Source organism: Papio anubis, chromosome 1 (assembly GCF_008728515.1).
Source record: "Papio anubis isolate 15944 chromosome 1, Panubis1.0, whole genome shotgun sequence".
Classification (NCBI taxonomy): domain Eukaryota; kingdom Metazoa; phylum Chordata; class Mammalia; order Primates; family Cercopithecidae; genus Papio; species Papio anubis.
Genome location: NC_044976.1, coordinates 37,514,084 through 37,541,704, shown reverse-complemented (window position 1 = coordinate 37,541,704; position 27,621 = coordinate 37,514,084). Strand labels below are relative to the sequence as shown.

The 27,621-nt window shown below is 39.5% G+C and overlaps 1 protein-coding gene across 40 annotated transcripts in view; it reads right to left on the bottom strand.

Annotated features, from left to right (window-relative positions):
* MACF1 (microtubule actin crosslinking factor 1) overlaps positions 1–27,621 on the bottom strand; it is a 409,997-nt gene that overhangs the window by 165,674 nt on the left and 216,702 nt on the right. For 32 of the 40 annotated variants that reach the window (XM_031667185.1, XM_031667174.1, XM_031667208.1 and 29 more), the window contains 15 exons: positions 26,912–26,917; positions 25,807–25,959; positions 23,470–23,624; positions 17,025–17,151; positions 16,291–16,474; positions 15,716–15,885; positions 11,035–11,213; positions 10,197–10,335; positions 9,317–9,510; positions 8,121–8,283; positions 6,692–6,775; positions 3,781–3,888; positions 3,488–3,586; positions 2,144–2,296; positions 1,754–1,842 (listed from right to left, as the gene is read on the bottom strand). In XM_031667185.1, the coding sequence (XP_031523045.1) occupies positions 1,754–1,842; positions 2,144–2,296; positions 3,488–3,586; positions 3,781–3,888; positions 6,692–6,775; positions 8,121–8,283; positions 9,317–9,510; positions 10,197–10,335; positions 11,035–11,213; positions 15,716–15,885; positions 16,291–16,474; positions 17,025–17,151; positions 23,470–23,624; positions 25,807–25,959; positions 26,912–26,917 (2,003 nt within the window). The remainder of the gene's footprint in view (positions 1–1,753; positions 1,843–2,143; positions 2,297–3,487; positions 3,587–3,780; positions 3,889–6,691; positions 6,776–8,120; positions 8,284–9,316; positions 9,511–10,196; positions 10,336–11,034; positions 11,214–15,715; positions 15,886–16,290; positions 16,475–17,024; positions 17,152–23,469; positions 23,625–25,806; positions 25,960–26,911; positions 26,918–27,621) is intronic. The other 8 variants (XM_031667267.1, XM_031667265.1, XM_031667250.1 and 5 more) reach the window with 1 other exon arrangement.

Below are 27,621 nucleotides of genomic sequence, written 5' to 3'. Positions count from 1 at the left end.
GCTGGTCTCAAACTCCTGAACTCAGGTGATTCTCCTGCCTCAGCCTCCCAAATCACTGGGATTATAGGCACGAGCCACCGCACCTAGCGGCTTTAGACCCCCCTTTTCTAAGAAATAAGACATTACAGATATAATTAAAGCCCACTGTATATTTGTCACTGAGTCCATTCCTTTCCCTTTCTTCCCAAAGGTAACCACCTCTTGAATCTGATGAATCCTGCAACTTTTTTTTTCATTCCACATTATGTTTCTGAGAATGAACTCTGTTGATTCAAATGGGAACTATCCATCAACTCATGGATATGTCCTAAGCCTTCCTTAACACCTCTATTTCCTCTTATTCTATCAGTCTTCTCTATTAAGTTTCTTTTCTTCAGAGGCCAGACCCCACAATCCACATTCTTAATCAGTTCCCTACCATTATCCTTGCACTCTCCACTGACTAACCTGATAAATGTCCAACCCCCAATCAATCAAACCATCAGTCTCTTCTGCTCCTACACTAAGGCTGCTAGGTAAATCCAGTTAGAGGAAAAAAAAAAATTCCACAACCACACAGAGAGAGTCAACTGGTTTCCAATCTCAACTGGGCCACAATATTTCCTGACAATCCTCTTGTAAATTCCCAGCCAAGTTCTTCTTCCTTTCTCCTGGACACCATCCTTTCAACAAACCTTTCTGCCTATTTCAAAGAGAACATACAGACCACTGGGCACTAATTCTCCTACTTTCTGGCTTCAGTCCCAACAAATTTACCTCTATCCATACCTTTCTTAATCTCCTTTCCTTCCTCTCCACCTCAGAAAAAAAGTGGCCTCAATTTCCTGTTTAAGGTTGCACTTTCTAATGATCAATGAGTTTCATCCTCTTGCATGTCCACTGGGACCTTTCTCTAATTATTTCCTTCCCTTTGTCCTTAGATTTACTCCAAAACATAGTTAAGTCCATTGTAGCTTTTAAGAAAACAAAACCTTCGTGATCATATACTCCATTTTTAAATATTGACTCTATTACATTTTTCCTCTCCTATGTCCTGGCTTCTTGAAAGAGCAGTTCTGTTTCACCTTGCTTGCCTCCAATGTGCTCCTCACCATACTAAATCTGACCTCATGCCACAACTTGTCACCAGAGGCACCAGAGACTTCTAACTTGCCAAATGTACAGATATTACTCAACTTTTCTTGACTTCTGAACTTCTCTCCTTTTTGGAACTCTGTTCTTTCTTGGGTTCTGAGTTATCACTCATATTTTCCTTTTCCTTCTCTGAGGCTTCCTCAACAGGCTGAGAAGCCCCGAAAAACCCTTTGGAGTAATCTACCCTCATGCTTTCTAATACGCTGATAATTCAAATCTCTGTCACTTTATGTGATAATTTTTAAGTGTAACCAAACCCATAGATTCATTATCCTTAACATCTCTTCAATATTAGTCTCTTCATTTCCATTCCTCGTCATTTCTTGCCTACATTATCAGAATAGCCTCTTAACAGGCCTCTCAGCCTCTATTCTCACTACATGTCCTTTCTTTATATAACTGTTCTAGCAACTTTTAAAAGCAAAACACAATCATGTTTAAAATCTCTTCCCCTAGCCAACAAATTAAATGCAAACTCCTCAGTATGAACTACAGGGTCCCCCATAATCTGACTCTTGCTGCCCTGAATTCTCCAGTCTGAAATCTCATTACAGCCATAAGTTTTAGCCTGATAGACCAGGTGCCCCAGATGTGCCATAATCTCTCATTTAATACTCACTTATGACCATGCTTGGCCAAGAAGATCTGTGATGTTTTAATAGCTTCAGAGACTTGTTCTTTCTTTGTTGTCAGCTCTTCTGCCAGAACCTACATGGTAGAAATAAAGAGAAAAGGCTTCAAAACCCAAGAAATAACAGTCAAAATTTATTTTTAAAAAATTTTTTAATCCTAGGGAAAACATGCAGCTTAGGTCAAATTATCACCAATGAGCTACAGCTGATAAAAAGGTACAAGAACAAACAAGATGGCTTCTTAAATTTCTTTAAGTTAACATTTACTTAGGTAGCAATCACTTCTGGAATGGCCCACATGTGACTTCTACTATTCCACCTAATGCATTAACATGTATTATTCTACCCAGATAAACAGAGATGGACCTTCCTCTCACCTGCTGTTCCAAAATAGCTTTTTCAATGTCTGTTGATTCTTTGGTCTGGGATGAGGTAGCTTTTCCTTGTGTATTCCTCGCTAGGGTAGACACCCAGCCCAAAAGTTCTTTAACCTTCTCCACATGTTCTTGTTTCTCCTCTTCTACCACTTTCTAGAATAGGAAATAGAAAATCAATATTCTAGCAATGTCTTTTATTAGGTTGGCATGACTTCAGATTTTCTTAAATGAAGTCTTCCTAAAAACAGATACAAAAGTTACCTAAATAAGTAGGCTGTGAAAATAACCCCAAGTATAATTTAGCCAGGCTACAGTATTGCTCACAGGTGTTTGTGAGCTGAATTTGTTATACCTAGGTTTAATACCGTTCTGAAAAATACAAACAAATATAATAGGCACTCAATAATTATTTAATGATTTTTTTAAAAAATCTCTTCACATATAGCATCTTACTCATTTTCATAATTCTTAGGTTTACAGGTGAATCTGTAAGAAGAGGAGAAGAGGCTGAAGCCTACTGAGATTATATTATGTAGGTATGGATATAAAGAAAGTCTTGCTAATTTAAAAAGCAAAAGATGGTATGGTTAATGTTTTAACAGCTTTTCTTTTATAAGAGAGACTGAATATGCAGAAACTTATTTTACAAAGACAGAAGATTTTTATAATTACAAAAAGATGACATGCTCATTACAATAAATTCAAACAAGTCTAAAACACATAATTATGTAATTTAATCTTATTTCCACAGAAATTTGGTATAAATGCCTATAAACTTCTTTCTATGCCTTACTATGTCTTTGTAGTATACAGTTTTGTTTTTAATGAAATCATAATTGTACATAGTATTCTAACTTCCTTGTCTCTCAAAAATTATATAACAATATAATTGTATAATATATATTACATATATAACATATATAATTTTTTGCTGGTTTTAAAAAATTTTTTAATTTTTGTGGGTACATAGTAGGTGTATATATTTATGGGGTACATGGGATATTTTGGGCTTTTTTTTTGAGACAGCCTATTGCCCCGGATGGAGTGCAGTGGCACAATCATGGGTCACTACAGCCTCAATTTCCCAGGCCCAAGTGATCCTTCCACCTCAGCCTTCCAAGTAACTGGGACCACAGGCATGTGCCACCATGCCCAGATAATTTTTAAACATTTTTTGTAGAGAGGGGATTTCCCTATGTCACACAGGCTGGACTCAAACTCCTAGGCTCAAGTGATCTTCCCACCTCAGCCTCCTGGGTACCAGAGACTACAGGCACACACCACCATGCTGGCTAAGCTGTTTTACTGCACTTTCAAGATAATATTGGACCCAATTGTCCTTACCTCCTCCTCCTCCAGACGCCGGAGTGCATCACTGATGTATTTCACGTGCTGAGTTGTTAAAGTCACCAATGCTGTGTAGCGAGTCCTTAAGTCCATGAACTGTGGTTCAAAAGAACAATTTAAATAAATCATCTGCCAGAAAATGAAATGTAAATAGTTGAAAATAAGAGGAAATGTTCATGGAGTCACATGTTCACCAGAAAAGTGAGCCCTAAATCAAAATATAAGGCCCAGGCAAATGAATCTTTCCTTAAGGGAAGGCAGTGGTGTATTTCCTTCCGCCACCCTCTCACCTCTTGAGTGATGGCATCTGAAGAGGAAAGCATGCGACGGCGCTTGCCAGGGGATTTCTGCTGCGATTCCACAAAGGCCTTGTATGTCATCAGTTGCAATTCATAGTCCTAGGAAAGGATGAATTTCACTACAGTTACTCAGGGTTTTATAATTCACATACATCATGTAATAAATCATAGCTTTTTATTGCTAGAAGCATTTTGGTGACCACTCAGGCTGGAGGTTAGCAAACTTTTCCTGTAAAAGGCCAGGCAGAAAATATCAGGCCATACTATATATGTGAAAGCAGCTATAGGCAATATATAGATGAAAGAGTGTGGTTGTTAGAATAAAACTTTACTTATGAACACTTAAAACTGAAGTTCATATAATTTTCACATCATAAAATATTATTCTTTTGATTTTCTTTTCAACCTTTTCTCATTGGCCATACAAAAACAGGTGTGTGGACAAGATTTGGCCTGTGGGTCATAGTTTGCTGACCCCTTAGTTGCAGTCTGACCAACCCTTTCATCTCATCTGTGGGGAAAGTGAAACCCAGAGATGGGATGTGAATTTCCCTAATTAACTAAGTGGGTAAGTAACAGAGTCAAGATTAGAATCTTAGTTTTCTAATCCCTAAACCAGTGTTGTCATTTTACCATATTATTCTGCCACTTCCTCTGCAACCCTGCAAGTTCTGCCCTAATCTACTTGTTTCTTCTCTCACATGAAGTAGCCTTATGAGTGCAGTAGCCTCTTATGTACTTTCACTGCTTCTAGTCTCATCTCAATCTATTCTCTATTGTTCCACCAGAATACTTTTTCTAAAACCCAAAGATGACCACATCATTCTTCTCCTTAAAAAGCTTTCAGTGATCTAGAATAGAGCTTTTCAAACACCAACATGCATATAAATTATATGGGGATCTTATTAAAATGCACAATCTGATTCAGCAGGTCTGAGATTCTACATTTCTAATAAGCTCCCAGGCGATACTGATGCTACTGGTTCAAAGATAACACTCTGAGAAGCAAGAATAGAAGACAAAGCCAAAACAATGAAACAAGGCCTGTCATGGGTTGGCCCCAATATCACCTCTCATTTTCCATAGTCACTGTTCCTTATTATGCCTTCTAGCTATACCAGAATACTCTCTATTTCCTCTATAATCAAGTATTTTCATTCTTCTCTGCCTGGGATTATGCAGTTCCTTTGCCTAAAACGTCCTTCTGCCGTCTACTTAAAAAAACTCTTGAGTACAGGGAAAACAAGGAATGAATTTGTAAAGGAATCCATAAAAAATAGTAGTAGCAACATTAAAATAATTATAATCAAAGCAATCGCTACCACTTGCTAAGTGCACTTTAAGTTTGAGGCATGGTCCTATGTATACATTATCTCATTTAATCTTTGCAATCACTCAGTGAGGTATTATTGTTCTCATTTTATAGATATAGTAACAGAAACATATGCTAAGTGCATACTCAAAGTAAGCCTGGAAAATGGTGAAGGGTTTGAACTCAACTCTTTCTTACAGTGAGTGTTCTGTTATTAAATAAAGGAATGCCTTCATTCAAAAGTATTTGTTAAGCATCTTCTATGTACTTGCCATTGTTTTGAGTGCTACACACACATACTGAGAAACAAGTCAGGAAAAACTTTGCTCCCTTGGAACTTATATTCTAGTAAGAGTCACAGAATAAACAAATAAATATACAATAATCTCAAGTTATTTTTTTCTTTTTTTTGGAGACAGAGTTGCCCAGGTTGGAGTGCAGTGACACAATCATGGCTCAATAGCCTCAATGTCCCAGGCTCAAGTGATCCTCCCACCTCAGCCTCTTGAGGAGCTGGGACTACAGGTGCACACCACTACACCCAGCTAATTTAAAAAATTTTTTGTAATGATGGGATCTTGATGTGTTGCCCAGGCTGGTCTCAAACTTCTGGAATCAAGTAACCCTCTTGCCTTGGCCTCCTAAAGTGCTGGGATTACAGGTATAAGCCACCACACCTGGTCTCAAGTCATTTTTCTTTAAAGATGTTCTAAGAGAAATAGGGGAGAGCTAAATTATTCACAGCCTTACAAACCATGTAAGGATTTAGAATTTTATTACGACTTTTATTGACATGATCTTATTTACCATATTTCATCTATTCTAAGGTACACATTTTCTCCACATTTTAGTCTTTCAAATTGGAATATATCTTAGAATCAATGGCATGTTACATAATTGGCAGAGTTTCTTCTTTTTTCCTCTTTTTGGCATGCAGAAAATTATAGTGTAGCTTGTAATCAATGGAGTCTAAGATTCAGTGACATGCAATATGTTCTAAAAAGGCGATTTTGGCTACTGTGTGGGAAAACAGCCTGTGGGGGCCAGAGCAGAAGCAAGAGACCAGCTCAGAGGGTACTGTAGTAGTCTTCAGTACAAGATTCTTCACTGGAATGTGAACTAGGGAAATATAGGGGGAGATAATGACAGGTAGTCAGATTTGGGACATGCCTGAAGACAGAGCCAACGGAGAATATAAAGCTTAAGGCAAAGACGAGAGTTTAGGATGACTCCTGGGTTTTTTGCCTCAGCAACTACAAAAAAATGGCAATACTATTTCCGAGATAGGAAAGACAAGTAAGAAGCATATTTAAGAAGAAAACTCAAACATTCTGTTTTTGCCATGTTAAGTTTAAATGGCCTACGTCATGCAAATGGAGATTCCTCAAATCGCAGCCAACATCTACTACTTCTCCAAGCAACCCCAAACATAGGGTTGCAGGAAATATACATCTGCTTAACTGAAGGATCAGGCCAGCTTCTAGCATAAAAACTCTGCTTAATTTGTCCAGAAATAGAACCTACAGTGAAGATGTAGGTTTTCCTGAGCTGGTGATGATTCATGTTCTTTTTGGGATGTGGTAAAGTTACCTTTACAATAGTAGAATACTGCTGGGAAAATTTTTGACATTGATCCAGTTTTGTCTGATTTCTCTCAATTTCTGCAAATAGAGCCTAGGAAGCAAAATATCACAACATTATCATTGCCATTACCACCATTGAAACAGCTGAATATTTACTATGTTCTAAGGCAGTAGTTTTCAAACCTTAGCTGCATCAGAATTGCTGGAAAGGGTGGTTAAAACACATACTGTGGGGCCTCACCTCCAGAGTTTCTGGTTCAGTGGGTTTGGGTTCACAAATTTGCACTTTTTTGTCTTTTTAATCTTTTGTAGAGACAAGTTCTCACTTTCTTAACCAGGCTGGTCTCAAACTCCTTTCCTCAAGTGATCCCCCTGCCTCAGCCTCCCACAGTGCTGCAATTACAGGCAGGAGCCACTCTGCTGGATCCAAGAACCTGCATTCCTAACACGTCCCCAGGTGATACGGATGCTGCTAGTCTGGGGTCCACACTTTGAGAACTACTATTCTAAGTATTTTATATGTATCACTTCAGTTAATCCTAGCAACAATAATCTCATAAGGTTAAATAAATAACAAACTATGTCCATTTTATTGATAAGGAAGTAGAACACTGCGAGACTAAATAACTTCTTCAAAGGCTTATAGCAGATAAGTGAGCCAGGATTGGAATCCAGGCAATACAACTCCAGATCTCATACTTTTTTTTTTTTGAGATGGAGTCTCACTCTGTTGCCCAGGCTGGAGTGCAGCGGCATGATCTCAGCTCACTGCAAGCTCCGCCTCCTGGGTTCACGCCATTCTCCTGCCTCAGTCTCCCGAGTAGCTGGGACTACAGAACCACACCCGGCTAATTTTTTGTATTTTTAGTAGAGACGGAGTTTCACCGTGTTAGTCAGGATGGTCTCTATCTCCTGACCCCGTGATCCGCCCACCTTGGCCTCCCAAAGTGCTGGGATTATAGGTGTGAGCCACCGCGCCCGGCCTCATACTCTTAACCATAATGCTAAACAAAACGAAACAAAATGCCAACAACAAAAATGCTTAAAATGAATCATTTTCAAAAAAAAAAAAAAAGAAGAATCATTTTCATCTACTTAGAATTTTCTCTTGGTTTTCAAAACCCCATATCTAATCCTAGTAAAATAAAATGTAATCTACAGAAACAAAATAAAGACAATTTTACTCTGTCCATCTAGTGGTTTCAATACAGTTACAGAAACTCAGAACTGAAGGTACCTGAAGGTACCTGACAGGTTCTCTAGTCTAAATGCAAAGCCAATATCTTGGGACCATCCTGTTCAAACCACGCTAAGAAAAGGGAACTTGGAATATCTTCCATTTGGAGGAAGCTTTAATTGCTAGTACATCATTTTCTTTTATGATAAACAAAATTTAAATTTCTAACTCTTCCCTCCAGAGCTAATACCACACTCACTGTCTGCTGGCTGAGCTGCTCCGAAAGCACTCTGCTATCCTCTGCCTGGCCTGGCTTCATCATTTCCTGCTGGGCAGTGGTTTCCTCAATCCACTTGATGAGAGTTCCATGGCAGGCTCGGTAATCTCCCAGAACTTCCTGGATACTTTCTAGTTCAGATTGGCTAGAAGAACAAAGGGAAACTGCTATCAGATACCTTGGTACAAATACAGTAAGGTAAATGAGGTAATTCCCTCTTTAACCCATGTGTCCAGTTGGGCTTGACCACAAATGATCCATCTTTATCTATGGGGAACAGCGATGTAAGGCTGAGTGAGACCTATGCATGTATCAGCACCCTATGGTCGAAAAAGTGAGTAGAACCAGTCGTGACCTGCTAGCCCTGGATGCTGCCTTGTGGTCTAGCATCCCACAATAATCCTTGTCAAGTTTTTCACCTACGTTGCCAAGAATTACCGGGGTGACTAATAAGGTAGTATTGGCTGTACAGTTCTATTCCCTGATGACAGAGTATCTGTCAGTATAGCACAGCTATGATTTGTGAATCACTATAATTTCTCAGGGCAGAGAGGGGAGAGAAGTGAAAAATAGTCATTATTTCCTGTTACTTCCTGGTTAGACTTCTCTTAGTCTAACCAGCTTTGTGATAATACTCCAATTAGAATGAAAACTTACATGAGCTGTTAAGCTCCTCTCCCTACAAATTTCCCTAACCAGCTTAGCCTCCAAAAGGTGCAGTTTCTATCCTTCCTATTTATATCTGTCATTAGAAGCAGGACCTCTAGTAACAGAGATGAAAAGTTACTGAATTAGCAAATGAGATGAAAGCAAGAAATTCCGTAAAGCCCCATCATGAAAAAATGGCTCATATTTGGATACAAAGCTAATAAAACAAGAACTAGAGTATAGGTTTTGTCCTTGAGAAGTGACCTTTCAAGTCTACATTCCAGGAAGCCACTGACATCAACGTCTTAACTAGAAAAGACCTGGGACATAGGAGAGGCATTACATCTGCTTTGGGATTGCGGGTCTCACTTTTCTATCACTTATCTTGTCCAGAATTTATGTGGTTTTTAAATTTCCACCTCTCCCTATACATTTCTACCTTTAAATATAAACGTACAGATATAACTCTGTTTTTGTTTAAGACCTAGTCCCTGAACTCTGATAGGAGAAAAAGTGGGGCCACCACTCACCGAATCTCGAGTTGGGCAATGACTCGGTGCCAACGCTCCTGCAGCTGGGACCCTTTTTCCTGATAGCGCTCCAAATCCAGGTTTCGCTCTGGCGTCAGACGACTCATCTGCTCTGCCACTGCCTTGGCCTTGTCAATTTCCTCATCCAGGACTGAAAACACTGAATTCTTGTCCTTCACATCACTAAACCAGTGCTATGGAAACATAAGTACAGAAACAGGCTGTATATTTTCCATGCTAAAAAGGAGTCAGTCTAAGGTAGGAAACAAGGACATGGTCTACAGCTAATTCCACATTGTATCTGTGATTGTGCCCTGGAACGTTTGTGGCAGGACTGCCTCCACATGTCATGGTCTCTGCTTTCCTGATGCACACTGGGATGTCAAGGACAGACAGTACTCTATAGAGAAATGTGCATAGTACTTGTGTTTGAAACCTGGCTTCCCCACTTATAACATATGAAACCAAGATAAGTCATTTAGCCAGACTAAGTTTTGGTTTTCTCATCTGTAAATGGAAATAAAAATCTCTTCTTGTCCACCTCACAGAGTGACTTGTGAGAATCAAATTAGATAACAGCTAAGTGATTTATAAACTTAGGGCACAACCATTGACTGTATCCAATTAAGCCATGATTTTATTCAGGTGAAAAGGGAAAAAATAAATCGAAAAACATAGTCCTTTCTCTTGCCTTTCTAGCTAGACATACTTCTCAGTCCCTTCTTCTTCGAATACATATTAAAATATGTTTAATATGGCATTCTGCCTTATTCAAATGCTAATTTAAATCACTGTCATGCCATCCAAAACTGCATTTCTCTGCTAACCCAAAGCGACGAATATGTTAAGTCGGCCTCCTAAGAAACTCAGAGCAACTCACCCGTAATGTCGACCGATGGGCCTCCAGAGCTGAGAGATCTGCCAGTACTGCTTCTTCTTGACTCAGCTTAATCTCATAACCTTTGACCAAGAGTTCGGCATCCTGTATGCTACGTACTATAACATCAACTGTCTTTAACCTATGGGGACAAATACACATTCCTTCATTAACACATGAATTTTAGGAGCCAGGGTTATGTACCTGGAGTGCTATAGAGAGGTTCGTAAAACAAAATGACCAAAATCAATGCCACCATTTTTAGATATTGACAGGGTTTTCTGAAAACAAGTAAACATGGTTTTTATGCTGCCAATTTAAGCCAATTCAAAATAAAGTTCTAAGTGGCACTGGAACATGCATACACGTGGTAGACTCATGGAGGAAAGGCATGAAGCCAGAAACCCATTTTACACTATGAAGAGTTTAAGATGTGCTACTCTTCAAAGTCATGGGTAGAGATGGGTGGGAAAAGGGAAGACCTGCAAAGTCTAGTACCTAGTTCAACTAAAAACTTTTCGTTTTATTCTTTAGTTTCTCTTCCTTTCTCTTCATTCCATTAAGTATTATTTTCAGAAATATTTAATCAAACAGAAGTGAAGTAAATCATAGTCGTAACATTGCAAATTAATTCCCCATCCATATCACTGGCACTTCTACACTGCAGTCCAAATGAACCTACTTAATGTTACCAGGAACTAAAGCCAAGACCTCTCATTATCAGTACATGCTCTTCAGGATCTATAATCTCTCTCCATTATTCATGAAACACTCTAAGCCTTTCTCTTTCTTACCCCAATGGAAAATATTGCCCTTGGGCCCAAAACCTCAGCTCACTCACTTATTCAGATATACAGTAGAGAGACCATAGACATGGTCCATCTTCTCCACCAGAAGATTCAGTTCTGAGCGCAGAGTTGGGACACTTGAACTAGATGGAGACTGATGGAGAAAGCTGTCACATTTCATAGAAACTGCATCCAAGTCTGACCTCAGTTGCTGTAAATCCTCCTGGGTGTGCTGCCAGGAACAAGACACACATAAAGAGGGAGACAGAATTGAACAAAAAAGGTAGAAAGAAGTCCTTATTTGTAATAGCTAAATATTGGAAACCACCTAAATGCCCATATACAGGAGGCTGGTTGAATAAACTATGAAACAGCCATATGATGGGGAATTATTCAGCTGTAAATGAAATGAGAAAGATTTCTGGGAATTAAGTGGTTTTAGCATATATTTTTAAGTAGAAGCAGCAAAGTCAACAGAGTATAGTATGTTATATTTTGTATATAAAAGAAGGGAAAATGAGAAAATATATGTATATATGTTTATGCAAACGGACAGACAGAAAGGATAGCCAGAAACTAATGAGATGAAAAGAATGGAATTGAAAGAATCAAATGAAGGCAAATGGGATAAAAGGACTAGCTAGAGGGCAATACACTTCTTTTTGTGTAGATTTGACTTTTAGAACCATGTTAATGTTTTACATTCTTATAAAGAAATAAATAAGGAAAATTGAGGGGTGGCTCTCAAATGGAACACAACAGAAATATATAAGCCTAACTGTATTTCAGATAAATAACATAATCACACTGAAAGGGAAGAAGGGGTATGAACACACGCAAGTAATTTCCAAACATAGTATTCGAACTATAGATATACCTTTAGGTTAAAGACAAAAGGAACTATAAATAAATGTTAAACTCTAATTTGGTAGGTTTGTTTATTGCAGTGAGTTAACAATTCTGAAACTACTATTTGTAAATGCTAGGATTGAACAATAAGTAAATATATTGTGGATAACATAAAGCAGGTTTTTCAGACTTGGGGAAGGGGGTTAAAAATATGGAAAGAGGCTAGAATAATCCCTGTGCTATGGGTTGGGAACTGGATGGAGACAAATACATACGAATTCGTGTGTGTGTGTGTGTGTGTTTGTGTGTGTGTGTGACAGAGAGAGAGAAATTGAGAGATCAATAAATATACTGACCTATATTTATATCTGTAAACTTACACACATGTATATGTGTGTATATGTAACACATGTGTGTACATGTGTGTGTATATGCATATATATATATTTGTAAATATATGTTTCTTTTTTTTTCTTGAGACAGAGTTTCACCTTGTTAGGCTGGACTGCAAGGGCACGATCTCAGATCACTGCAACCTCCATCTCCTGAGTACAAGCGATCCTCCTGCCTCAGCCTCCCAAGTAGCTAGGATTATAGGCACATGCCACCATGCCCGGCTAATTTTTGTATTATTGGTAGAGATGGGGGTTTTACCATGTTGGCCAGGCTGGTCTCCAACTCCTGACCTCAGGTGATCCACCTGCCTTGGCCTCCCAAACTGCTGGGATTATAGGTGTGAGCCACCACACCCGGCCTATGTTTTCTAGCTCTGTATGCTAAGTGGGCCTATAAGCAATAATAGTCCCACAACAATGAGTACATTCGGCACCCAGATCTTAGCTTCTAAATAATATTCTCTGCCCAAAAGAATCAGAACTCCTTGGAGAAACAGCTGATTTCCAGGGTTGAGACTGGAAAAAGCAAGATGAACCTGGAAGATCTTATTTTGTCAAAAAGAAAGAACTTCGTTGGGCATCGTGGCCCATGCCTGTAATCCCAGCACTTTTGGGAGGCTAAGGCAGGAGGACTGCTGGAAGCCAGGAGTTGGAGACCAGCCTGGGTAATATAGTGAGACTCATCTCTATCTAAAAAAAGAGAAAGAAAGAAATAACTCAAAAAATGATGGGTACATGTTAAAAGGACAAAAAAGCCAGCTTGAAGGGGCTTCCATTGGCTAACTTTGGGAAATTTTGAGCATCAAAACAATGAAAACAATGACAGTAACAAATTACACACCACTGGATAAAATAAGAATCCATGAGTATATATTGACATAAATAAATAATGAAAGAAGAAAGCAAGGGAAGGAGGGAAGAAAAAAAAGGGAGGGAGGGAAGGAAGGAAGACAAACTACAGAAAAGGAAAGAAGGTTGGTTTTTCTTTTTCCATAGAACGTAAATGTTTTTTATGTAGAAGGAATGACAGAATTAGAAAAGCAGTTTTTGGCAACTATGATACTAATAATTGATTCAGTCATGAATTAACAATGGATGTTAAAACTAGTTGGTGAAAATCTGATGAAAAATAGGATATTTACATAGTCTCCAGTACCTCCCCATAAGATACTTAGTAATTACAAAGGGAAAATAGGAACCAGAGATCAAAGTTAACATCACCAGTAATGTCACATGCATCCTTATATGACACACTAATGTACCAAGGACACAGTATTACTTCTGTAGGATTCCTGCCAAAATTGTAAGACCTAACACTAATCAGGAAGAAGCCTCAGATAACCACAAACAGAAGAACAAAATATTCTACATTTATTCTACAATATAAATGACCTACACTCATAAAAAAAATGTTAAGGTCATGAAAGATGATGGAAAGTTGAGAAACTGTTTCAAGTTGAAGAAATCTGAAGATACACAGCAACCAAATGCAATATGTAATCCTGGACTGAATCCTGGACCTTCCTTCTTGGGGTTGCCAGGGATGGATGGTATGAGGATATAAAGGTCATTATTTGATCAGCTGATGAAATTTTAATGGTGTGTGAGCTTGGATAGCAGTATTATATCAATGTTTTTTTGTTTGTTTGTTTGTCTGTTTGAGACAGAGTTTTGCTCTGTCGCCCAGGCTGGAGGGCAATGGTGTGATCTTGGCTCACTGCAACCTCCACCTCCCGGGTTCAAGTGATTCTCATACCTCAGCCACTTGAATAGCTGGGATTACAGGCACTTGCCACCACGCCTGGCTACTTTTTGTATTTTTAGTGGAGATGGGGTTTTGCCATGTTGGCCAAGCTGGTCTCCAACTCCTGGTCTCATGTAATCCGCCCACATCAGCCTCCCAAAGTGCTAGGATTACAGACATGAGCCACCACGCCCGACCTGTATCAATGTTAATTTCCTGGTGTTTATCATTGCTCCATGGTTATGTAAGAGGCTGTCTTTTTTTTTTTTTTTTTTGAAGATGTACACTGAAGTATTCAGGAATAAAGGAGTTTCATGTCTGGAACTTCCTCTCAAGATAAAAAAGGAATATTATTATGTATAATTTATAGGATAAAATGATAAAGCAAATGTACAAAAATATTAACATTTGGGGACTCCAGGTGAGACGTATAAGAGAATAAAACTTTTCTATATATCTTAAATTATTTCAAAATAAAGTTCTAAAAAGAAAGGTATTTTAGATGTATGTATATATGTATCTTGAGACGGGGTCTCACTCTTTCACTCAGGCTCGAGTGCAGTGGTGCAGTTATAGCTCACTGAAGCCTCAAACTCTTGGGTTTAAGCGATTCTCCCACCTTGGCCTCCCAAAGCATCCAGTCGACCTTTATTTCTTAGTGTGTCCTATTTTTCAGGGACAAATAGATTTTGTATCACCCTATGGAAAAGTAAAAAGCTTCCACATGAGAATTCCCAGGCTCCTATGATATGCCTTATATTACCTCCCTCTCCACCAGTAAAAATCATACTTCCCTCTCACCCTTCTCTTCAGGTTTGGGGGAAAAAAATAGAAAGTTGGAAAAATCACTCCTCTTCACTGGCCGTTCCTTTCCATCTCCTTTAAGCTCCCAGATCAAATTTAATAGGCTTCATAGAGCTCTCTCATACCATTCTAATTAGAAATGTTCTAGAAACACTCTAAGTTCCTACAGCAATCTTTGCTTGGAAATATACTAGTTACTATATTCATGACATCTCTTATATCTTATACTGAAGTTTCTAATCATAATTTTAACTTTTTATTTTTCTTTCACTACACTATAAGCCAAAAAACAAGGACCTTGGCTTACTTTTCTTTGTATGCCTCAGAGGACTTAATAAAGCAATATATATTTGCTGCTTTTACTTCAAGAATACTATCCTACATTTTCATAGTATTTTACTTTTTCAGGAAGCTCATTATATGTACTATACCATTTAATTTTCAAAATAACCCTATATCGTGCATTGCCATCTCCATTTTACAAAAGTAAACTAGGGATGAGAGTTCACTTGCTCAAAGTCGCAGACAGAGCATATATCAGAGCCCACATTCAAATCAGAGTCATTCCTTGTATTTACTGGTCATATGACTGAAGGTAACCAAGTCACTGAAAGTAGCACAGGCGCATAAGGGATAGAAGCAAGAGCAGCATCTCTACTAAGCAGTTTCAAAATACATAGCCCAAATATACTGCTTAGAACAATTTACTAGTCTGTTTGCCTTCTCAACTCTGTAGGAAACTAATCAATATTCAGCAATACACATGGAGCTGAAATCACACTTCTCCACAGGTAAAAGACATTTATAGACTGCAAGAAGAACTCCTGAGAAGGACTGTCTCGAGTCTATTGCCTTATTTCTTAGGTTCCATACTCTTGCCATCCAATGAACTCTGAAAGCATTCACTACACAACCAGCATCCACACTGCTCTTAGGGCTTACTTCTTGCTCTGCAATCCTTAATGCACTGTCCTGCCGGGCATCTCTGTCAGTCCTAGAGCCGGCTAGAGACTGAATTCGTTTGACCACCCTCTGTTCATACTCCTCCAGGCGTAGCCGGATGTTCTTCAACTCTGAAATGTACATCTTGGCCACAGTCTCCTCTTTGTCCTCTGTGAATGAACAAACACAAAAGACCAGTAAGTTCGACATCAGAGATAAGCAGATCTGATATCCTACTGACGAAAGCAAGGCTTTATTTAGGGAATCTTCTGCCTGATTCTACCTGATCCTAAATTTCACATATTGTATACTAATCTTTCAGAGTCCAAACATGTTACAGCCACAAGACAATGTGATAGGTTGATTAGCAGTAACAAACGAAATATCAACAGACCTCTTCTTCCATGATCTGATTTTGAGAATTCATCTATAAGTTCTTTTCTATCTCAAGTTCGTAGCAACTCAAATGGAAAAAAGCAGTGATGCTACTTTCTCATTTATGTGAAGGGTTTCATAGCAACCCCTTGAAAGGCTCTCATTCTACTATTCTCTTTCCCTCTTCCCGGTGCACACACCATTCTCCATGGACTTCATCAGGTGCTGGAAGTGGGCTTTACAAGCTTCCACTTCCTCTTCCAAGCGCAAGCGATCAGCCACTGAGAACAGCACAGAGTCACGACTATCCTGCAGAAAGTCTTCATAGTGGGCCTGAAGATTCTTCATAATCTGATGACACTCCCCTGGTGCTGAGGATCGAAGCTAGAAAGAAAAAGCCAGAAGAAATTGCAACAGAATAAAAATATAACACTTTCTCTTTTCCTCCATTTTACTGAAGTAACATATATACAAAACAGTGCACAAACCATAATTGTAAACATGTGGATTTTTATAATTTGAATTCCTCCATTTAATCAGCATTCAGATTAAGAAGCAGAACATTACCAGCACCTCAGAAGCACCCTTTGTGCCCCACTGAACATAACTCTTGATAATTGTTCACAAGTATTCACCTACTACGTATTCTTATGCAAAAGACATGCTTGTCTTACAGAGTGAGAAGAAGCCTGCAATGTTCTACCCTTGCTAAGAAGACCAAAGATGTTACTTATTCTAATTAGGAGTTTCCTTTACCCATTCAAATTGCTACCTCTAACTTGCAAGAACCTCAGGTCTCTAACTGTAAAATGGTATCCCTGAGTCTACTTTACTCCATTTGGGTGGGGAAAAGTCTCACAGTAAGGAAAAAAAGCTCCTTCTGAAAAAATCTTGCCAACACAATGTGAGCTTGGGGTAAGGTTTTCATAATTACCTTTTCTAGGTTCCAGGTCTGTATAAGGTCAAGGTCTTTACGCAGATAGTTCCAAGATATAAGGCTTTTGGTGTTAACATGTAGCTGGTGCCAAAGGGCCATCACCTTCTGATAAGATTGTTCGACCCTAGAAATAACACAGAACTTGACTATTACCTTTGTAAGACTTCAGCTCCACATTAGAGATCTTCTAAGGAAAAATGTGATTGCCTTAGCAGAACTGAGCTTATACGTTGAGCAGAGAAAGGCAACAAGTCAAATACTAACATCCCAGGAATTTTTAGAACTAAATTAATTGAGGCTGGGTGTGGTGGCTCATGCTTGTAATCCCAGAACTTTTGGAGGCCAAGGTGGGAGGACTGCTTGAGCCCAGGAGTTCAAGACCAGCCTGGTTGACATAGTGAGACCTCATCTCTATTAAAAAACAACAACAACAACAAAAAAACTAAACTACATTAATTAATTGGGATCTTCAACTTGGATTTGCTATAGCATTATGCATATTACGTTAGCATATATTTAGTAATTTCATAAATGTTACCTGGTTATAATACGATGATTACAAGCCAGAGAGAAGAAATAACCAGAGAGAACAATAATAGGGAAAGGCATAAACAACATCCCATCCAGAATTGTTGAAAAATGATTATATCAATGTTTACAAATTGATTTGCTGTGTTCCAAACACTTATAAAAATGCTAAAATACTGAGAAGCTAATAGCAGTTTAAGAAATTCACCTGGTATATAAAAGAAAACTGCATGGCTCACGCCTGTAATCCTAGCACTTTGGGAGGCTGAGGCGGGTGGATGACCTGAGGTCGGGAGTTTAAGACCAGCCTGACCAACATAGACCACCAGCCTGACCAACAATTTTGTATTAAAAATACAAAAATTAGTCAGGTGTGGTGGTAGATGGCTGTAATCTCAGCTACTTGGGAGGCTGAGGCAGGAGAACTGCTTGAACCCGGGAGGTGGAGGTTGCAGTGAGCCGAGATCGTGCCATTGCACTCCAGCCTGGGCAACAAGAGCAAAACTCCATTTCAAGAAAAAAAAAAAAGAAAACTGCAGTATGAAGGGTTTGAGATTTTTTTTCCCCAAGCATCTCATGTCTAATTCAATCTTGATTTCAAGAAGACTTACAAATACACAAATACACAGACACACACTTTCTTACACACCCACCATGTTACCTTGAATTTCTTCAAGTTGAGAAAAACATGCAAGATATAAAGAACAGGATGGAAAACTAGAAGCCAGGACATCAGTTAAACAAGAGGCATTAAATCCGTAAGTTTAATCTTCCCTCTCTCCAAAAGTCCCACTAAAATTTCAGTAGAGTTGAAATTCAAAGTTCAGGAAATCTCAAAGAAGAATAAAAATATAAAAAAGCAACAACAACAACAACAATAAAGAAAATAAGAGAACATTAGAAAATCAGTTCAGGAGGTCCAACATTCAACAAATGGGAGTTCTTAAAAGCAAGAACTTAAAAAAAAGGAGAATAAAATAATTAAAGAAATAAGGTCAGTACGGTGGCTCACGCCTGTAATCCCAGCACTTTGGGAGGCCGAGGCAGGCAGATCACGAGGTCAGAAGATAGAGACCATCCTAGCTAACACGGTGAAACCCCATCTCTACTAAAAATATAAAAAATTAGCTAAGTGTGGTGGCAGATGTCAGTAGTTCCAGCTACTCGGGAGGCTGAGGCAGGAGAATGGAGTGAACCCAAGAGGCAGAGCTTGTGGTTAGCCAAGACTGCGCCACTGCACTCCAGCCTGGGTGACACAGCGAGACTCCATCTCAAAAAAAAAAAAGAAAAAAAAAGAAATAATCCAGGCTGGGCGTGGTGGCTCATGCCTATAATTCCAGCACTTTGGGAGTCTAAGGTGGCAAATCACAAGGTCAGCAGTTCAAGACCAGCCTGACCAACATGGTGAAACCCCGTCTCTACTAAAAGTACAAACATTAGCTGGGTGTGGTGGTGCATGCCTGTAAGTCCCAACTACTCGGGAGGCTGAGGCAGGAGAATTGCTTGAACCCAGGAGGCAGAGATTGCACAGAGCCAAGATTGCGCCACTGCACTTCAGCCTGGCCGACAGAGCGAGACTGTCTCAAATCATCATCATCTTCATCATCATCATCATCATCCAAGAAAAAACTTCCTCAAACCTGAAAGCAAGTTTCTAGTTTGTGTTCATTAGCATAATGAATACAAAAAGACTCAAAGGTACAGCATCCCTTTTCAAGATTAGAGACAAAGAGAAGCATTTAAACACCTCCAGAGAAATAAAGATTTCTTTCAAAAGGTGAAAGTATCAAACTGTTCCGTATCATGATAGTGGTGAAGGATAAACAATTCTAAGCCTTTGTCAAAACCAATAGTACTGCTTATGACAAAAGATGAGTTTTACTATTATGTAAGCCTAAAAAAAAAAAAAAAAAGAGAAAGAATGAAAATGGCACTATACATCTAAACAAGAAATCCTGAAAGTTAGAAAGCAATAGAGCAATGATTTCAAAGTTCAAAGTAAAAATAATTTCCAGGCTGGGTATGGTGGCTCACGCCTGTAATCCCAGCACTTTGGAAGGCCCAGGCGGGCAGACTACTTGAGGTCAGGAGTTCGAGACCAGCCTGGCCAACATGGTGAAATCCTGTCTTTACTAAAAATACAAAAATTAGCCGGGCATGGGGACATGCACCTGTGGTCCCAGCTACTTGGGAGGCTGAGGTAGGAGAATCACTTGAGCCCAGGAGGTGGCAGCTGCAGTGTGCTAAGATTGTGCACTCCACTCCAGCCTGGGCAACATAGCAAGACTCTATCTCAATAATAATAATAATTATTATTATTATTATTATTATTTCCAAAAAAAGTATCTTGCCAGTTAGAGGAAGAAGAAGACAAACATTTTCAGATATGAGGTCTCAAAAAATTTACCTCCTACTCAGCCTTTTTCAATAGGAAAAGAGTGTAATCCACCAAACCAAGGAGTACACTAATAAATAAGACTTGGAATCTAGGAATCAGTGGGTCCAACATAGCATGAAATATCACAGAGACAGGACCAAATCAGGCCTACAGAACAGGTACACCCACCCACCCACCCACCCACACACACACACACACACACACACATACACACACACACGATAGAATGGTCCAGAATAAATGTTTCCAAAAGAAAAATGAAAATTGCCTGTGGTGTTTGGCCATATTGGGAATCCTTTTACAGTAATGTAGGAGAGTTTGGGGACAACTAAGCAAAGTAAAAAACAAAACAATTACCCACTCCAAGGAAACAAAAATTACATAAGAAAGTAAATAAAACAGGGGTCAGGTGCAGTGGCTCATGCTTGTAAATAAAACAGGGGTCAGGTGCAGTGGCTCATGCCTGTAATCCCTGTACTCTGGGAGGCCGAGGCAGGTGGATCACTTGAGGTCAGGAGTTTGAGACCAGCCTGGCCAACATAATGAAACCCCGTCTCTACTAAAACTACAAAAATTAGCCAGTCGTGGTGGCACACACCTGTAATTCCAGCTACTCAGGAGGCAGAGGTTGTAGTGAGCCCAAACTGTACCACTGCACTCCAGTCTGGGCGACAGAGGGAGACTCGGTCTCAAACCAAAAAAAAAAAAAAAAAAAGAAAGTAAATAAAATAATTTATTCGTAAATATATTCACTCACCTACTCATTCATTCTTTCATTCAACAACCATTTATTGAATACCTGCTATGTGCTGGGAATGGTTCTAAGTGCTAAAGATACAGAAGTAAACAAAATGGACAAAAATCTCTAATAGGAGAGAATAAACAAACACATAATCTGTTAGGCAATATTAAGAGTTCTGAAGAAAAATAAAATGAGTAAAGAAGACAGAGAGTGGCATGCAGTGAGTGGGGATGGTGGTCCATGAGGGTTCTAAGATAAACTGAACAAAGTGAGGGAGTGAATCATGTAAATATCAGAGGCAAGCAGGAAGTCCAAAGGCCCCGAGGCAAGAATATGTGGTCTGTGTGTGAGAAACAGAGGAAAGACCAGAGTGACTGCAGCTAAGTACAAGCAAGGAGAGAGGCAGAGGATGAGTTCCGAGACAGAGACGTAACGCACAGTCGCCTCACAATAGTCCCCTAGAGTACGATCTGGCTCAGCTTTAAACAATGCATGTACTAATAAAACAAAAAATATCAACTTAAACAAAAACTGTGACATAACTACATTTGGAAGATGAAAGAAGCGTATGCATATATGCATGTAGAGAAAGCTAAATGTTAATTTCCTACAGTAAAAAGTTAATAGATAATTTCTGAAGTTGAAAACAAACAAGGAAATAGCAGGAAAAAATTACATTCAGAAATGTGGGTTTATAACCCAGCAAAATCTGCTGAAAACAGTTGACTCTGGAAAGTGGAACTTTGGGACAGGAGAGGTGATAGCTAATATTTATTATAATAAACTTTATAGTATAACCCAGCTTTCTAAAATATGTACATAAACATATATATGTTACATAAATATATATATATATGTTTTTTTTTTTTTTTGAGACAGAGTCTCACTCTGTCACCCAGGCTGGAGTGCAGTGGCGCAATCTCGGCTTACTGCAACCTCCACACCCTGGGTTCAAGCAATTCTCCTGCCTCAGCCTCCTAAGTAGCTGGGACCACAATTGTGCACCGCCACGCCAGGCTAATTGTCTGTATTTTTAGTAGAGATGGAGTTTCACCATGTTGCTCAGGCTGGTCTCGAACTCCTGACCTCAAGTAATCCAAAAACCTCAGCCTCTCAAAGTGCTGGGATTACAAGCATAAGCCATGGTGCCTGGCCCATATATTACTTTAAAAAAAATTAAAGAAAATTAGCTGCCATAAAAAAAAAAAATTCGGAGTCTCAGGCAGAGAGAGTCATGGCAGGACAAGCATTTAGAAAGTTTCTTCCACTCAGGCCGGGTGCAGTGGCTCACGCCTGTAATCCCAGCACTTTGGGAGGCCGAGGCAGGCGGATCACGAGGTCAGGAGATCAAGACCATCCTGGTTAAAATGGTGAAATCCTGTCTCTACTAAAAATACAAAAACTTTAGCCGGGCATGGTGGTGGGCGCCTGTAGTCTGAGCTATTCAGGGGGCTGAGGCAGGAGAATGGCATGAACCCGGGAGGCGGAGCTTGCAATGAGCCGAGATCACACCACGGCACTCCAGCCTGGGCAACAGAGCAAGGCTCCATCTTAAAAAAAAAAAAAAAAAGTTTGAAAGGAGTGCTGCTGAAACTGTAACCAAAGGAGGCATTATGCTTCCAGAAAAATCTTAAGGAAAAGTATTTCAAGCAACAGTAGTTGCTGTTGGGTCAGGTTCAACCAGTTAGCTGTTGGGAGAGATTCAACCAGTTAGCATGAAAGTTGGAGATAAAGTTCTTCTCCCAGAATATGGAGGCACCAAAGTAGTTCTAGATGACAAGGATTATTTCCTATTTAAAGACGATGACATTCTTGGAAAGTACGTAGAGTGAAATAAGTCACTATTGAAATGGCATCAACGTGAAGCTGGCCATTCCACTGAAGTTCTGAAATCTTTCATCATGTAAATAATTTCCATATCTCTCTTTTATAATAAACTAATGATAACTAATGACCCCCCCCAAAAAATCAACCTTCTTTTTTTTTTTTTTGAGACGGAGTCTCCCTCTGTCGCCTAGGCTGGAGTGCAGTGGTGCAATCTCGGTTCAAGCGATTCTCTGATTCTACTGCCTCAGCCTCCCGAGTAGCTGCGATTACAGGCAACTGCCATCATGCCTGGCTTTTTTTTTTTTTTTTTTTTAATGTATTTTTAGTAGAAACGGGGTTTCACCATGTTGGCCAGGCTGGTCTTGAACTCCTGACCTCAAGTGATCTGCCTGCCTCGGCCTCCCAAAGTGCTGGGATTACAGGCATGCGCCACTCTGCCCAGCCCAATCTTTTTTTTTTTTTTTTTTTTTGGAGACAGAGTCTCGCTCTGTCGCCCAGGCGGCTGGAGTGCAGTAGTGTGATCTCAGCTGACTGCAAACTCCGCGTCCTGGGTTCAAGTGATTCTCATGCCTAAGTCTCCCGAGTAGCTGGGACTACAAGCATGCGCCACCACGTCCAGCTAATTTTTGTATTTTTAGTAGAGACGGGTTTTACCATGTTGGCCAGGCTGGTAAAAAAAAAATCAATCTTTTGAGAGTAAGCTATTTATAAGCAAGAGTTCTTTAAAAAAGAAATATCACTGAATATACTCTAGTTGAACAGAAATATTTATTGAAGATCTACTATGTGGCTGGCAGTAGGAGACTTGATATCTCCAATGAGAAGCCTCTCCCAGGAGGAACTTTACAACTGTGTGCAAGAAGATCACAAATGCACACTCATCCCTCCATTGGTTCACCGAGGCCAACGCAGAGGTGGGTGTACCAGTGGCAGCTGAGCCAAGTTACCTGCTGGCCATCTCAATGGCATCCTTATTGGGTGGGGGAATGAGGAAGCAGACCGATGGCACCATTGCCTCATTCCCTGTGGGGCTGATCACTTTCCATTTGGTCCGCTGAGAATTATCTTCTAGCACACATTCATCATTTTTGCAAATAGTAATCTGAAGAGATAAATTTACCAGTTATTGCTAATGGATAAAGCAACAACCCATTATTACCTGGTGCCTCATCCCAAAACTATCAAATCCTTAAGAAAAAAATCTGCTTAAGAAAATTTCTGCTACCACTTAGTGAGGCCTTCTCATTTTTGCCAAAAGATAATGGGTATAAATCTACAACACAGGAAAAACTGTGACACCAAATAAATCAAGGAAACAAATATGTATTAAATACATGTTACATGTAAAGTAACCCAGAATATGAAAGTTATAATAAGACTATAAAGGCTCAAGAGTGATCTCAGCACAAAAATCTACTAGAGTAAAAACTAATGGAACGCGAATAATCAAAACATTGTTTTTATGATATTTCCTCTCCCCCCTTCCTATACCACCCAAACCCCTGAAAACGTTTAAGCATTTTGGAATTATCAAGTCTTTCTCCTGAGAGACAAGTGATCAAGATTATTATCCCTAACTTATAGGCAGAAATATCGAGACACACAAAAGTGCAGTCCCATTTTTAAATTTTTATTTTTCTTCCATTTTTTAATTAATTCATTCTTTTGTATAATATGTATTTCTTGAGCGTCTACTCTGTGCTAGGACACTGGAGATAAAGACAGTATAATTGGCCAGGCACAGCAGCTCACATCTATAATCCCAGCACTTCTGAAGGCTAAGGTAGGCAGGCCGCTTGAACCCAGGAGTTCAAGATCAGCCTAGGCAACATAGTAAAACCTCATCTCTACAAAAAATACAAAAATTAGCTGGGTATAGTAGTGCATGCCTGTAGTCCCAGCTACTTGGGAGGCTGAGGTGGGAGGATCACCTGAGCCCGAAGAGGTCAAGGCTGCAGTGAGCCATGATAGTGCCACTGCACTCCAGCCTGGGCACAGAGTGGGACACTATCACAAAACACAAATAAATAAATAAAAAGGTACAGTGGTAAGCAGACAAACATAGTCTGTATTTCCACATATTCTGGTGGTGTATGTAGTTATAATACTGTGTGACAAATGCAATTTACCAGGGAATAAAGGATATGACCCAGTCTTGGCTAGAGGGGTAAAGACAGATTACTCAAGAACTTAAAGCCACCTTAAGGAGTTTAGGCTTTTTCCCAAGAGCAATGAGTAATTATTATAAGATTTAAGCATAGGATTGTAATTTAAAGAAAAAAAAAAGGCTAAGCGCGGTGGCTCATGCCTGTAATCCCAGCACTTTGGGAGGCTGAGGTGGGCAGATCACAAGGTCAGGAGATCAAGAACATCCTGGCTAACATGGTGAAACCCCGTCTCTACTAAAGATACAAAAAATTAGCTGGGAGTGATGGCATATGCCTGTAGTCCCAGCTACTTGGGAGGCTGAGGCAGGAGAATTGCTTGAACCCAGGGAGCGGAGGTTGCAGTGAGCTGAGATGGTGCCACTGCATTCCAGCCTGGGCCACAGAGCAAGATTCCATCTCAAAAAAAAAAAAAAAAAAGAACATGCTGGTGGTAGGATCCTTTGTGCACTAAATTGGGAGGCTGATACAATAATCCAAGTGAAATAAACTTATGCCTTTTATTTTTTCTGAGACAGGGTTTTACTCCTGTAACCCAGGCTGGGGTGCAAATGGCACGATCCTGGCTCACTGCAACCTCCGCTTCCTGGGCTCAAGCGATTCTTATAGAGACATAGTTTCACCATGTTGCCCAAGCTGGTCTCAAACTCCTGAGTTCAAGTGATCCACACGCCTCGGCCTCCTAAAGCGCTGGAATTACAGGCATGAGCCACTGCACCCAGCTGCTTATGCTTTTAGGGAAATATTAGCAGGGACAGAAAAAGTATGTTTAAGGGATATTTACAAATTAGTACAAACTTGATGGTCCTATTAGCTGTGGAGGATAAGAGGGGTGGGCGAGTCAAGGATATCTCCCAGGTGCTACAAAGTACCATCTCTGTCAACACTTAGGCAACTGAGTAGATAATGATGCCAATCACTGAGGCAGGGAGCAGGTCAAGATTATAGGATTGAAGTTTTTAGTTTTTTTTTTTTTTAAATGATAGGAGAGATTTCAGCATGTTTAAATTTTAAAAACTCTGTAATTTGATCTTTCCTTATCATCATAACCCTAACTGAAGGCTTCCCTTCTTTCTTCCTTCCCTCTGTGTCCCAGAAGTACCCTTTCTACCTCCTCACCTCGATCTGCCGATAGTCACAGATGGCCTTAACAGAAATGGTGCTCTTTAACAAATGGTCTGGACTGCGTGGTTTTAGCTGAACAATGGTTTTTGATCTCCCAACAAGACTGGCAACGGAACTCTTGGACTGTATAAGCTGCTCCTTTTCATCCTACAAAATGAGAAGAAAAACAAAATGACATTAATGTTGCTACTCAGGGTGACTAAGTTAACAAAGAAAACTGAATACTCCACTCCCTCAGAGAATGTCATCTCTCAGTTAAGTAGGGATGGTTGGTGGAGCCATCTTAAAGACTTACACAAGGATAAAGAAAAAAGGAGAGAATGTTTCTGTCTTCTACCAAGTGCTTTTGCACTCAAACTTTGCAGCTTTCTCCCTGTGCCACTTTCTATGAACCATAAAGTCACATGCAAAAACCAAAATAAAAACAAATACTTCTAGCTTCCAAATACAGCTATATAGCTAATAAAAAATTTATCTAAACATGATTCAGAGAACATGAAAGTTAAAATCAGTAATAGGTATATTATTATTAGTCAGTTTCTCACTGGTAGAAACCAGTTCTTCCCTTTTTGCTTAGGAGAAGCTAGTTATACTTATTTAAATTTTTAAAAATAATTTTATCTCCCAAGCTCTACTCTAAATATTTTATTTTCCTACATTGAGTCAAGCTTTCTTGAGAAAGATCTTAGCTCTTCAACCAACAATGCTGTTGGTGAAGGTATCATGACAAATGATTTAGGGTTTACCTCTCAGTATTTGCTGTGCTATATTCACATAAATTTGATTGGTTAGAAAGAAGTATCATGCAAAATTGAAACTCTCAAATCTCTGCAAATCCAATAATCTTAAAAACGAATAAACTTCTTGTTAACAAAATTGGTAGTAAACCATTACCAATTCCATTAAAGAGTAAAAGATAAACTTTATCCATTAACCCAGATGTTTCAAGCCCATTTTGAGGTGTAAAAGTCTCCCCAGAAGATGGCTTTCTTAGGATGGATGTAGATGCGATGAGAGTAAAGAGTTAATAATGTTAGGAAATGCCATTAAAGAACTAAGAATATGCAAGTAAAGAAAAAGAAATGCTTAAATAAACTACCTGTGCCTGTCCCCGGGAGCATGATTGGAAGAAATACAACTTTAACTTATTAGTTAAGAAAGAGGAATGGAATATATCAGGGAGACAGCCACATTTCCATACTTGAGAGCTGGTCTACCCATTTCAGTTTCCTTGAAATAAGATGTCAATTTCTGTCTAACCCACAGCCAAACAGCTCAAGCTCCAGAGACCAAGTGCTCAGCGTGGTAAAAGTTCTGAAAAGAACCAGAAGCCAGGACAGATGCTCCCGAACCTGACGGACAAGCTGAGGAGCAGACCCAGGTGACTCCATGCCCCGATGACGCCGCCAACCCGATGACCCTGACCTGGAGAGGAGGGAACAGAGCAGCGACCCTCGAGAAGAGAAGATATGACAACCATTGCAGAGGAGTTACCCTACGACAGAAGGTACTCTGTGGGAGGGAGGAGATAATAGCCAAGGATTATATTCCTCCTTCATACTTGTAGTACCTCCGAGAGAGATATTTTAGAGACAACATCTGAAAAGTCAGGTTTTCATCCTTCATTCCAAATTAAATTAACAGACTATTTGCCCAGGTGAATGTAAAACCACTCATAGGTTTACAATACCTGAAAGTGTAAAAAAATAAAAATAAAAAAACCTTATATTCACAAATGCTCAAATCTTACCCACTAAAAAAAAATGAACTGTTTTGGGTTATTCTAGTTCTCTTATTTAGACTTTTCTA